The 11,936-nt window shown below is 49.2% G+C and overlaps 1 protein-coding gene across 1 annotated transcript in view; it reads left to right on the top strand.

Moving 5' to 3' along the window:
* Positions 1-8,806, top strand: part of ALMS1 (ALMS1 centrosome and basal body associated protein) — a 57,835-nt gene extending 49,029 nt beyond the window's left edge. The window contains exons 15-19 of the mRNA XM_066549169.1: positions 1,576-1,814; positions 2,273-2,489; positions 2,724-2,787; positions 4,970-5,069; positions 8,377-8,806. Of these exons, the coding sequence (XP_066405266.1) occupies positions 1,576-1,814; positions 2,273-2,489; positions 2,724-2,787; positions 4,970-5,069; positions 8,377-8,421 (665 nt within the window). The 3' untranslated portion in view covers positions 8,422-8,806. The remainder of the gene's footprint in view (positions 1-1,575; positions 1,815-2,272; positions 2,490-2,723; positions 2,788-4,969; positions 5,070-8,376) is intronic.
* The last annotated feature ends 3,130 nt before the right edge of the window (positions 8,807-11,936 follow it).

Consider the following 11,936-nt stretch of genomic DNA (forward strand, 5'->3'; position numbering starts at 1 on the left):
AGTTTCAGCCATGAAACAGCTGTTACAGCAGGAAATGCACTCGTGGGGAGGAATAAACAAGGTGGAGACCTGGCAATCCTGTAGGTGCTTAACATGAACTTCTGAGACACAAAAGGTTCTGTTGAACTCTCAGTGCTGGTCACCAACTTGTCCTTAATGTCTCATGCCCTGAGGCTTCCCAGAAGTTTTTTCCAGAGCACTTGGGTGAAAATTGGGAAGAATTGGTTTTAAGAGTTGCATTTTGAGGCTGCTGGTGGAGTCTCCTGATGGTTTTTTTTTTTTTTTTGTCTCTTAAATTCCTGCCACTCTTCATAACGTCACAATTAAATGCTTAAAAATATTTCCCTTACTCATCACTGTTGTTGTTGTGGGGACTGATCATTCTCTCTCATAAGGGTTTAATTTAGAGAATTCAGAATATCTGCTCAGAATCCCAGCTGATGTATTCACATCATTGTGTGTGTAAACTGTGAGTAACTGAATTCCTGGAGACACGTTGAGCATTTGGGAGATGGAAAGCATATGATCTTTTGAGCATTTGGGAGATGGAAAGCATTTGATCTTCCAAAACATGGATAAAGAGCCACAGGGCTCAGGCCTGCAGAAAGGCTCCTTAAAAATGTGTGATTGCTGGTAAATAACTGTTCTTTCCATGGAAGCAAACAGGGAAAATGAACAGTTGTGGGCTTTTCAGAAGTGGTGTTTAATAAAGGCTTGCTGGGGAAGGAATTCTCTTGAACCTGCCCAAGGTGTTTCCTACAGAAATTCAGCTGCAGTGCAGGGTTGCTGCAGTGCTGGCCCTGGCTGGGTTTAGCTGCAAACCTGGGCACTGCTGTGGTTGAACCCCTGGTCCTTCCCTTCTGAGGGATGTGGGACAGGATGGGAGGGTGAGAGTGGGGAAGCCACTGGATTGGGATAGAGACAGGATAACAGGGCAAGGAAAAGCCACACGAGCACAGCCAGACAAGGAACTCATTCTGCACTTGGAGAATCCTGGAATGGGTTGGGTTGGAAGGGACCTTAAAGCCCACCCAGAGCCACCCCTGCCATGGCAGGGACACCTCCCACTGTCCCAGGCTGCTCCCAGTGTCCAGCCTGGCCTGGGGCACTGCCAGGGATCCAGGGGCAGCCACAGCTGGGAATGCCCTGGGAATTCCTGTGCCGGTCTCTCCCTACCCTCCCAGGGAACAATTCCTTCCCCATATCTGGTGTAAACCTGCCCTCCTTCAGCTTCAGACTCTTTTCCTTTGTCCCAGTCCCTCTGCAGCCTCCTTGGAACCCCCTGTAGGCCCTGGAGGGATCCTGGAGGGCCCCTGCCCACTTTCCCATCCCCAGGAGAGCTCCATTGTGCCTGATGTGACTTGGGAGGTCAAAGCACCATCATTCCAAGTGCTCCCCTCCTCTTCCCTCAGCTCTGTCTCCTGACTGTGAGCTGGGATGCCCCTTGGCTCAGCTGGCATCACCTCTCCTGGCTGTGTCCCCTCATTCCTGCAGGAATAAAGGACCATGGATTGGGATGGACAACAGGCACAGAATTGCCTCAAATCTTCTTTCTCTCCCATGCTCTTTTAACAGGGACTGCGTGGCTCGTCCCAGCAGAGGACTTGGAATGTGAATCAAGGAAAGAAAACCAGTGCAGTGCCACTCTTGGCCCTGGGCCAGCCTGGTTTGAGCCCTGGAGCAGCACAAAGCCCTGGAGAGAGCCCTTGAGGGAGAAGAACCGGGAGGAGCAGCCCAGGCTGGGCCAGGGAGCAGTGACACCCCCAGGGGCTGGCAGGGGGCTGGGGCAGCCCCTGGGCAAACTCACCCTGCAGGTGAGGCACCCTGAGCCAGGCACTGCTGGGGCACATCCTGGCTTGCCCTGGCACTCTGGCTTTCCCCAGGATGCTGCCCCAAGTTACTGCCCCAGTACTTGACTTGGTCTGGTATTACAGCAATTGAACCCCTTGGCTTCAGGAGCCAGGGGGATGTAGCTGACAGAACATCCCATCACGCTTGTTTCTATGCAAAAACAGTACTGAGGTGTACATAGTATGAGATCAGAATTAGTTTTTATTATTCTTTCTTATTATTTTGGGTTTTTTTCTTTCTGGCCAGTTTATTTCCACGTTGTTAAAGCAGAGGCTCAGAGGCTGCTGGCGTTAAGGACAGGAGTTTTATCTTACACCCAATATTGGGAGGGGATTTTTTCCACGCTCTGGGGTTGGTGGTGGGTGTTCTGGGTCTCCCCTGCAGCTGCCAGCCCCAGCTTGGTGCGTTTGTGTCCCCTCAGGAGGCGCTGGCCCTGCACCGCCCCGATTTCATCTCGCGCTCGGGGCAGCGCCTGCGGCACCTGCGGCTGCTCCGCGAGGAGAGGAGGCTGCACAAATCCCAGAGGGAAGCACTGCTGCCAGCCCAGAGGGACCAGCTGCTGCCAGCCCAGCAGCTGGTGCAGCCTGCCAGGAGGAGAAGAGACTGCAGGACTGCAAATCACCTGGTGTCCAACCGAGGTACTCCAAGGCTCTGCTTTGAATTCTTTGGTTTCGTGAACCCCACATTATGCTTCAGGGTGTATTCATTTACTATGTATTTCTCCTAAAGCCATTACAGTTATTTAAGCCTGTTGTCTGTAAGATCTTGTAAAGGGTTTTTTTGTAAGAACTTCTATAAAACTTATAAAGGACTCACATTGTTGCAGTAACAAACTCGTTCATTGTTCCCTTATCTCAAAATTTTCCATTCAGGTTTCCTGATGAGAGAAAAAAGAAGAGCAATTCCCAAGCATGAAATGTTTCAAAGATCTAAAAGGTAAAGTTCAGGGAATTTTATTTCAGGTGGATCAGTGCCCTGGGTAGGGAAGAGCTCTGAATCCTGTCTGCAGTCATAGAACTGGGTGTGCAAATAATTTAGCTTTTTTCAGTGAAAAACGCAGGTGCCTTATCAGAGGGAGAAATGTTCTACTTAGAAGTTCCAAGAAACAAAATAATTTTGGAAATTATTTCTGTAGCTAAACCTAGGATTCTGCTGCAGTGTCAGCCATCCACAGCAGACTGGGTCCCACTTGGAGAGGGACTGAGCTGGGGCACACGAGCGTCTGAGGAAGCTCACAAACTATTTACCAAAGTGGGTAACTGGGGCAGCAGGGAGGCAGCATTCCCCCAAAGGAAGAGGCTTTCTGTAGAAATAATCACCCCAAGGGAATGCAGAGACTTTTACTCTTGGAAAAACCACCTCAGGGCGGGGTTTGTGTTATTTCTGACTGCAGTAATTCATCTCTGCAGTGCCCAGCACGCTCCCATGGATTTACCCTTGGAGCAGCTGTGCTGCAGAGGGGCCATGGGAAGGGATAGTGAAAAATGGGAGTTCACTGCAGCTGAATTTTGCTGTGAATGGGATGGGAAGTGCTGGGCCAGGACCAGCAGAGGTGGCAGAGCCTGCAATAATCCCAGGTTGGTGGGATGAGGCCTGAGCAGCCTGGTCCACCTTGGAATTAACCCTGCTTTGAGCAGCAGCTTGGTGGCTCCAGAGGTTTCTGCCAGCCTCAGTTTCTCTGTGATTCCACCAAGCACCTGCTGCAATACACAATGTATAAAATAAACCCCCTGGTGACTTTTAATGACTTCAGTGATTTTCCATGATACATTTTAATGACTTTTAGCATTTAAGAGTATTCTTAGAGTGTCTGGGGAAGGTGTCCCTGCCCATGGCAGGGGTGCCACTGGATGGGCTTGGAGGTCCTTCCAACCCAAACCATTCCAGGATTGAGGGAAAACTTGGGGAGGCATCAGCACAGGAGAAGACAAAGCAGGGCAACACTACTGAAAGCACTGGAATTTTGGAAATGCCTGAAAAGCTTCAGTGAGGTGATTGCTGTGCTGAACCCCTGCCATGGCTGGAGGGACATGGGGGACACTGAGCTCCAGCTGGGGCACCACGGCAGGGCAGAGCTACAGGTGCTGCTCTGGGGAGGTGCTGGGGCAGGAGAGGGGCAGTTCCAGGGACTGGAGAGGGGCAGTTCCAGGGGCAGGAGAGGGGCAGTTCCAGGGACAGGAGAGGGGCAGTTCCAGGGGCAGGAGGAGAGTTCCAGGGATAGGAGATCCATTGCAGGAGCAGGAGAGGGGTTCCAGGGATAGGAGATCCATTGCAGGGGCAGGAGAGGCGTTCCAGGGGTAGGAGATCCATTGCAGGGGCAGGAGAGGAGTTCCAGGGGTAGCAGAGCCATTGCAGGGGCAGGAGAGGCGTTCCAGGGGTAGCAGAGCCATTGCAGGGGTAGGAGAGGCGTTCCAGGGGTAGCAGAGCCATTCCAGGGGCAGGAATTCCCAGCTCAGTGCTGCTGTGGATTCCACAGTGGGACAGCAGCAAACTGCAAACACATTGGTCAGGGATGTGCTTGGCCAGCAGTCCTTAGGGATGTGGGGATAAAGCAGAGGGTGTGTGTTGCAATAAAGCAGACAGGACTCAGTTTCTTCATGCGGGCAGAATAAAGCTCACATTAAAATAAATAAATAAATAAATAAGTAAAGCAAATCTATAAATATAAAAATAGTATAGAAATATAAAAAAAATATATAGAAATAAATATACATCAATAAAGCTTACATTTATACAGTTTTAAAGACAATGTATTTGACTCTAATTGGTTAGTAAACTTCTTAACTCTCAATAATTGGTTAGAAGGTGCTTGTGTGTGTGTATGTGTTAATGCTTTTTTCTTCAGTTGTTTACATTTTTCTTTGTAAATTCTCATAGGGCAGATCTTTTGTTACTGCTTTTTTCTTTACAGGAGTAAGTTGTTATGCAAACTTGATTCTCAGTCTAATTTTTTCACATAAGAACTTGCAAGCTAGCTACTAGTTGAGCTAAAGTAGCAGGGCCTAAACCATATTTTATAGGGCTTCTCTTTTCTAATATTTCTCCTTGTGTAGAGCAGCTGTGGTTTTTAGTGTCAGGCAGTTTCAAATCTCTGTTTTTGCCTTTCCTCTCCCATTAGGATGTATGAGCAGCTCCCCGAGGTGAGGAGGAAGAGGGAGGAGGAGCAGAGGAGGCAGGAGTACAGCTCCTACCGCCTGAGGGCTCAGCTCTACAAAACTGTGAGTGTCCCCTGGCACAGTGGAGATGGACAAAGACACCTGTTCTGTCCTTCTTGCAGAATAGCCAAATCTCTGTTCACAAAGCTCATATTTTATTATATTAATATATAATTAATTTTATTTATTTATTATATATATATTTATATATATATTTATATAGATACATATAATATTATACAATATATATTATATAAAATATTACATAAAATTAATTATATTATATTAATAAATAATTATATATACTAGATATATTTTTATAATAAGCATATATATTACATATTTATATAACATATATTATATTTTATATATTGCAAATATATATTGATATAAAATATATATTTCAATATATTTATATAAATGTATAATATAAATATAATAGAAAAAGAATATATTATATTTCTATTATATATTTATATTTATATAATTAAATACATTATATAGTACAATAATATAATATATATTATGTATTCTATTATATAAATATATATTTTATTTCATTTGTATGGTTATCAGAAGGCATCATGCCTGGAGCTAACTGGTCAGCAGTTCAGTGAAACTCAGCTCAGTGGCTGGCAATGCCTGGTGTAGGTGTCCATCAAACCTTTCTCTTTCCAGCTGTGTTCACATTCTTGTCTCCTGGGGAGTGAATGTTTCACAGGGGTAGAACTTTCCTCCCCCCAGGTGGGAACTGTCTTCTCACAAGGATAGATTGTTTTGCTAACTGATTCTCACTATTGTAATTCTTATCTCACAGTAATGAGGCCTGATTTTATAAGGGTTTTTTTCATAAGGTTTTACCTGTATGTGACACTCCTCCCCTCTGGAGGGCCACGTTCCCTCAGGGAGTCCCAGACACAGGGATCTGCTGAGGGGTGTCTGTTTGAAAAGCCAGGTGTCTGCTGGGGAAGGCAGGAGCCTCCCCTGAAATGGAAAATGCAAACCCCCTCCCTCTGAATTATTGTAATTTTGAAATTAAGGGGCTGTCAGGAAAAGGTATGGGAGCAGGAATAACAGTTCTTTGCTAGGAAAATTAAAAATACAAATGCAGTAGTACAAACAAAAAGAAACCAAACCCCTGCCAGAGTCAGAGCAGTCCCTGTCCCCTGTGTGTCAGGGGGTGGCACAGCCCCATCCCATGGGGGCTCAGCCCTCCTGCAGTGCCAGCTGTGGCTCTGCTGGAGCAGGGATCCTGCACAAGGGGGGAGTTTTCCTCTGCAGCTCCAGGGCTGCTGCAGATGGGCCTGGGCTCCCTCTGGCCATGCAGGGCAGCAGAAGCTGCTCCTCTGGCAATGCACTGGGCAAAGGCTGCTGGGCTGTCCCAAAGCTCAGATTGGATCCAGGTAGGAATGCTTGGCTCCTGCCCTGGGCGGAGCATCTCCCCATGGGATGATGGGATTGGATCAGCCCTGCAGGGACACTCACTGGCCCATTAACAGAAGATAATTGATAATTAATGGCCCATGAACAGCAGATAATTAATAATGAATGGTCCATGAACAGAAGAGATCTCCTGGAGGGAGGATTGGCAGTGGAAGAGATAAAGAAAACTGCCCCATGAGCAGCAGATACCTGCCCCAGCTCTGACAGGAGGAATGCACACCCCCAGCCACACCTCACAGCCAGGGCACTGCAGTCCAGGTGCTGGGGGTGCCCAGGTGTGTTCCATTCATCAGCCAAGCTCTGCTACACCTTTCCTTTCCTGCAATCCTCCCATTCCATGGAAAAATGGCTCAGAAGGTGGTGCTGGTGCCATGATACAAACAAGGGCTTGTGCAGGGCCTGGGGTGGAACAGGGGGGTCTTGGAGCACATCCCAGGAAGGATGAGTGTCCTTCCAGAGCTGGGTTTGCTCTCCTGTGCCCTGGCTGTGGGTTTGGCTCAGGGAATCCCCAGCCATGCCTAACAAAGCCTGGAGTCAGCCTTAGTTTATCCAGGCTGCAGCTTGCAGTCCTGGTGGAGGGTTACCTCTGAGGCTTCCAGCAGTTTCTGTTTGCCCAGCACTGGCCCTGCTCAGCCAGGACCCCTGGCTGGGAAGCTGTGGGATAAACCAGTGTCCCTGAGCATGGACAGGCACTGAAACCAAAACTGCCCTTTTCTTTAAACTCTGGGTCTTAAACTTGCCCTCCAGTTTTAGTGTTAAACTCCTTGAGTATTCCAGAGCTGGAGTAATAGGCTTGGCTGTTTGTTGGGAACAGCAGTCATTGGATTTTCAAAGTCAGCACTTGTAATGTGTTCTGTAAAACATCTTCCTACTCTAATTTGGGGAATTTACCACTAGAAAGACTTTAATTTGTTGCTATCCTTGGGCAGGGTATTTTCAGGACATTTTTTTGCTCTGGTCTGAGAATTCCAGATGCTGGTACAGTAAAGTTTGAGGAATTAATGAGTTCTGGCAGTCTCTGACTTGGAGTGGCAGAGTGGGCTGGAAGCAGGGAGGAAATAGGATCAGAACTTTAGCACATAAATATGGGTTTGATTGGAAGGGAGGTGGTGATTCATGGCAGTAAATAATTGCAGTGCTTTAGTTCTCCCTGCTGGTGCAGAAGAGCTGCTGTAAATCAGGGAATGGTTTGGTGAGGATGGGCTGAGAGCACCAGCTTCTGAGTGAGGCTCATTGTGCCTAAAAACCAACCACAGATTCTGTGGAATGGCTCCAAAAATTAGAGCTGGTCTCAAGGCATTTCTGGGACAGTTTGGGGCAGCTCACTGAGGGGAAAAGAGAATAATGTGAAGTTTTCTTGGCACTGAGTGAGGGGGAAACAACCTGGGCCCACCTGGAACTGGAGCCATAAAAATCCCTGGGCTGGAGTGCACAGACATTCTTAACCTGTGAAATTGTTCAGTACTTCTCTTTGTTAGGATAGCAAAGTTATTTTTATCCCAGGGTGCACGTGGACCTGGGCTGATGCTCTGTCCCAGCAGCCCTTTGCTTTTGTGCTTTTAATTTCAAATAGAGCAGAAAATCATCCCAGTCAGATCAGGGGACAGGGAGTGCCCTGGAATTTTGCACTCTGTAGTGGGGACAGACCCTGATCTGATGGCAGCAGCAATCAGAACTCCCAGCCCCACTGAAGCAGAAATGAATGCTCTGAGTTTATCAGATGCAGATTTGTTCCAATACCGAGGCTCCTCCACGAGGGAGAGCGAGTTTGTGATCCCAGTGAATGGGAGAGAGCTCCTGGAAGGAGCAGCAGCTCATGGGTATTCCCCCTGTGGGATTCCAGAGCAATCTGTGCAGAGAACCTGTGCTCAGCATTTTAAATTCTCAAGGCACTAAACTCACCCGTGTCCCTGTGTTTTTCCCTCAGAAGATCACCAGCCATGTCCTGGGGAAGAAGGTGTCCTGGAGCTGACCTCAGCCAGCCTGAGCTGAGCACACACAGCACTGGCACAGGGAGAAGGCTCTAAATGCTTCTGCAGCCCCACTTTGTGCTCTTGGCTCCCTTCTGTGCTCACTGGTCCTGCCCTGCGTAAGAATCAGGGATTTGGGGGGCGTGTCAGGGTTTTAAATAAATAGCTGGGGTTTTATAGTGGTGTTAGGCACTTCCAGAGGAAACAGAGTCTGGAAAAACTTGGTTCATAATATATTTATAACTCCCTGATTGGAATAGCAGTTTTATGTATTTATTTTCTATGGGTTTTAACGAGGATTTTTAGATTTTTTAAAATTCCTGTCTCAGTGTAGAAAATTCACTTGTTATGTTTTGTACTTCAATAAAACAGCTGAGTTGTAATAACTGCTGCAGCTGTGTTTGTGCAGGGACCAGGAGGGGCTGAGCAGAGACACTTCTGGTGCTGGTGGGAGCTTTCAGGGCTTTCCTGGGAGAATCCCTTTTTTATTTGATGGTTTGTCCTGCCAGGGTCCCTGGCTGTGCCCTGCGCCAGCACCACTGAAAAGATGCAGGACAGAGAGGAGGTTTATGAAGTGCTCAAGTCTCAGTTCATAGGATGGATAAACAGGAAAAGACATCTGAGGAAAACAGAGTGGGTGTGAGCTGTGGCTTCCTATGCTCTCTCTGCCTCAGATGTTTGTGGCAATTGAGCTCAAAACAGCTGGGAGGGAACACCCACTGCTGGGAGGGCTGGGTGCCCCTGGAGGTGGAAGGTTCTGGAGAGACCCTGCAGGGCCTGCAGGGGCTCCAGGAGAGCTGCAGAGGGGCTGGGGACAAGGGACAGAGGGACAGGAGCCAGGGAATGGCTCCCACTGGGAAAGGGGAGATTGGGCTGGGATCTTGGCAAGGAATTCCTGCCTGGGCTGGAATTCCCAGATTTGCTGGGGCTGCCCCTGGATCCCTGGCAGTGCCCAAGGCCAGGTTGGACACTGGGGCTTGGAGCCACCTGGGACAGTGGGAGGTGTCCCTGCCATGGCAGGGCTGACACTGAGTGGGATTTAGGGTCCCTTCCAACCCAACCCATTCCAGATTCCCTCATCTGGTCTGGTCTCAGAAATGGAACTTGAAGTGCAGATTACAGACAGCACCATCCCATGGATGAGATAAATCAGCTCAGACTGTGGCTCCTCTTCTCAGACCTTCCCACCTCCCAAAATCCAGTTTTACCTGTTTATCACAGCATCAGCCTGCTTTGGGATGAAGGAATCCAGTGCCACCCCTGCCCTGTCCCACCTGGCCTGGAGCTGCAATTTTCTCCTTCCACTTCCTTGGGATCAGGAGGGATGGAATTGCTGCCTTGCCTCTGGAATTCTGTACTGTGGCTGGAAATGAGCTTTGTGTGAAGCAAGGGTGCTGTGTGTGCTGGGGCTGAGCTCTCTGATGGATCCTGAGACACACAGGACAGGTTTGTTCCCTGGGAGAGGAGACTGGGGGTGCTGGAGCCCCAACGAGCTCCTGCCTCACCTGGAGCTTGTTCAAGGCCACTCAGCTCCTTATTTGTGCCTTTAGGCTTTCAGTGAGGAGATGAAGGGAGCTGGAGGGCCTTGTGCTCCAAAACCCCTCTGAGATCCAGCCCAGTGCTCCCCCAGCACTGCCAGGGCCACCTGAGCCGTGTCCCCAGGTGCCACAAACAAACACAGGGCACTGAAATCCCTCCAAGGATGGGGACTGCAGGGCTGCACAAACCTTTGGGGGATGGAATCTCTGCTGCTGGGGGTGTTCCCATCCATCCTGCCCTGATGTGTCCCTGGGGATGCTCCTGAGCTGCTCCAGGGCTGTCCCTGCCCTCAGCTGGGTGCAGCTCCTGTGCATGCAGAGCTCCCTTGCGGTGTTTGCAGCTCTGGGAAGGAGCTGTTGACATTTGCAGCACACCAAACTGCTCTCCAAACACTCAGGAAATTGTGCTTGTCTTGTGCTGTTCCAGAGTGGAGTCATCCCCTCCAAATCCACTGCACACAGACTTCTGGGTGAATCCTGCAGGGCTCTGCAAGGGGAACTGGGGCAGGACTGGTTTTTGTCAACACTGCTGGAGCAGATTTGTGTTTTCAGTTACTCAGAACTGCTCTTTGATCAGCAGCACCCCCAGGAATTGCTGTGTAGGACAGATGTGTGTCCACAGCCTGACCTGCAGCTGGGAAACCTCCTGGATGAGATGGAAAAGGAGGAAATGGAAAAGAGGTGCAAAAATCCACTTTCTGCTTTGAAATGTGCTTTATTTCAAAATGAGAGGCTTCTTTCCCTTCTGAAGCACCTTCCATTTCTTCCTTTGTGACCATTTCCACTCCTTCTTCCTTTGTGCTGTAAATTCCATCCCGAGGGAATCAGTCCTGATCCTCCTCTGTGGGGGCAGCCCTGTGGGGGCTTTTGGGGTCCTTCCCATGGAGAACCCCTCTCCAGCAGGTTTGGGTGTTTCTGGAAGCCCTCTCCAGCAGGTTTGGGTGTTTCTGGAAGCCCTCTCCAGCAGGTTTGGGTGTTTCTGGAAGCCCTCCCATGGAGACCCCCTGTCCCATCAGGGGCTGAGGGGCTTGGGTGGGTGTCTGGGACACGCTCTGGCATTGCTGGGATCTGGAAGGGTTTCCATGGAAATGCCTTGCAGTGCTGATGTGAAACACAGCTCAAGTGCCCCATTTCCTTGGAAAAGGAAGTTCCCACATTGCAGTCACTGCTGCTGTCCCTCTGCCAGGACATGGCCTGTCCAGCCTGGGTGCCTGCTGGGGACTCCTCCCAGGGTTTCTCTTGGCCCATTTGTTTTGTCACTGAGAGCACCACAGGAAGGCTTTGGAGAGGAGAAGATGAAGGATTTGTGCTAAAGCAGGTGAGGAAATCTCTTCCAGAATTCCAGGGTGGTTTGGATTGCCAGGGACCTTAAAGACCATGCAGGCCCACCCCTGCACTGGCACCTGTAATTAGATGGATTATGAATTATTATGGGCTTTATATCAGCCCTCCCCAAAGTCCATCTCATTTTTTCCATGAGTGCATCCTGGATTATAATTCACTTTTCTTGAAATCTTGAAACAATTCCCTGAGGAAGACATGACTTCCTGAGTGGCTGCTCATTAGTGCAGATCCCACTTTATTCCAGTGGAGCAGATTTTAAAATATTGTTTCCTTTGTGCTGCCTCTCTGAGCCCTTGGCTGCTCCTGGGGCCAGCTGCAGTCAGCCTGGGCCGGGGCAGGAATTCAGCCTGGGGCAGGAATCTGGCTGGAAATGGGAAAGGCCCGGCTCTCACACGAGCAAGGTTTGAAAGTCAAGCTTTTAGTAATGTTTTTCTCCCTACATCAGCAGATAAAGTGAGTTCTGCTGCCAAATGGGACCCTGCGGGAGGGTGAGCGACCTCGGCGTGACAAATGGGAGCCACGCTGATTAATGCTGCTGGAAGGAGCTCAGATTCCAGGGGGATGAGGCACTGCGGAGAGCCTGCCTTCCTGGGGAGAAGGGGCTTTGCAAACCCAGCCTGATTTTGTTCCTGTGC

This window comes from Molothrus aeneus, chromosome 4, assembly GCF_037042795.1.
Source record: "Molothrus aeneus isolate 106 chromosome 4, BPBGC_Maene_1.0, whole genome shotgun sequence".
NCBI classification, from domain to species: Eukaryota; Metazoa; Chordata; class Aves; order Passeriformes; family Icteridae; genus Molothrus; species Molothrus aeneus.